Source organism: Penaeus monodon, chromosome 15, assembly GCF_015228065.2.
Source record: "Penaeus monodon isolate SGIC_2016 chromosome 15, NSTDA_Pmon_1, whole genome shotgun sequence".
Taxonomy (NCBI): domain Eukaryota; kingdom Metazoa; phylum Arthropoda; class Malacostraca; order Decapoda; family Penaeidae; genus Penaeus; species Penaeus monodon.
Window position 1 is genome coordinate 38,103,604 of NC_051400.1, and position 1,250 is coordinate 38,104,853.

Consider the following 1,250-nt stretch of genomic DNA (forward strand, 5'->3'; position numbering starts at 1 on the left):
CCTGGCAAGTGCAGGTGTTGCCATGTCAGTCTGCACAGCAATAGCCATTGGGATTGCACCACAAGTGACATTGCCAAGAGCCTCCCCCATGGCAACACTGTATGTGTAGTCCAAGCCAAGTCCTCCATATTCTGTAATTCATCAATAGATTAGATACTTAAAAACTTGATATTGAATTGCATGTCATCATTGTACATCTTGTATGTACATATAAGAATAAGAGAAATATATGAATCATTGTTAATTTCAATACCTTTTAACACAATGATTACAACTACAGTATATCTTAAACTATTTACTCAATAAGGTGATGATTCCATTTTCAATGTTAACATTAAAGCTAAATATACATGAAGACAGAAACTAAAGAGAGTTACAGCAGAGAATAAGCAATTTTTTACCCAAAAGGGAGAACTCATTGCAAAATCTAACCTTCAGGCTTTGTGACACCAAGGAAACCTGCCTGTCCAAGCTTCTTGAAGACCTCATGGGCTGGAAACTGTCCCTCAGCCTCCCACCTGTCAACATGTGGGTTGATTTCTGTGTCAATCAACTACACATTGGGAAAGAAAAGAAAGAGTTTGAGTAAACTGCCTAATCAGAAGAGCAGAGGATAAAGAGGTCATATGCACAGTAATGTGCACAGAAGATGAAATGAAATGCAACCACAACAGTAAGAGGAACACTGATATTTCAAGTCAGACTCCATTCATCTGACAAGAAAACCAATAAAGTTCAATTTTGGCTTTACAATCTGATTTTGATGTTTACTATTTTACTTTGTTATAGCACTGTATTTCATTTAAAAACAATATGTTATATTATTAGCAGGGGTATCAAAAAGCAAAATTTATTTTCAAAGCAAATATGTGTGAATGCTTAGTTTTACACAAAGAACTTGTAAAGTATACATATAAGAATAATATTGTTATCAATCAGCACACTGCCAATCATAAAATCTAATATGTAGTCTAATGTAATTTCTACTTTGAAGGACAGAATATTAAGCTTCAGCATTGCCTTTTCCCTTAAGGTAACTTCATATTGTTAAAGTGTATCTTATTTAGATATCACCCCCAAAAGGAAAGAGCTCTAAACATGAGAGAAATTGTAAAGAAAATACTGCAAAACAGCATGAGCAAAGGGAAAATAATCTAAAATTGCATATTTTCTGAAACTTTAGGTTGCCACTCTTTAAAAATTATGTATTTTTGAAAATATTAGTGTTGCTTCTCACCTAGCCATGTATC

At 33.9% G+C, this 1,250-nt stretch overlaps 1 protein-coding gene across 1 annotated transcript in view; it reads right to left on the reverse strand.

Moving 5' to 3' along the window:
• The window catches only part of LOC119582355 (probable acyl-CoA dehydrogenase 6), a 5,726-nt gene extending 4,709 nt beyond the window's left edge, over positions 1 to 1,017 (reverse strand). Inside the window, exons 1-3 of the mRNA XM_037930571.1 lie at positions 943 to 1,017; positions 433 to 553; positions 5 to 131 (exon numbers count right to left, since the gene is read on the reverse strand). Of these exons, the coding sequence (XP_037786499.1) occupies positions 5 to 131; positions 433 to 553; positions 943 to 1,017 (323 nt within the window). The remainder of the gene's footprint in view (positions 1 to 4; positions 132 to 432; positions 554 to 942) is intronic.
• Positions 1,018 to 1,250: the final 233 nt, after the last annotated feature.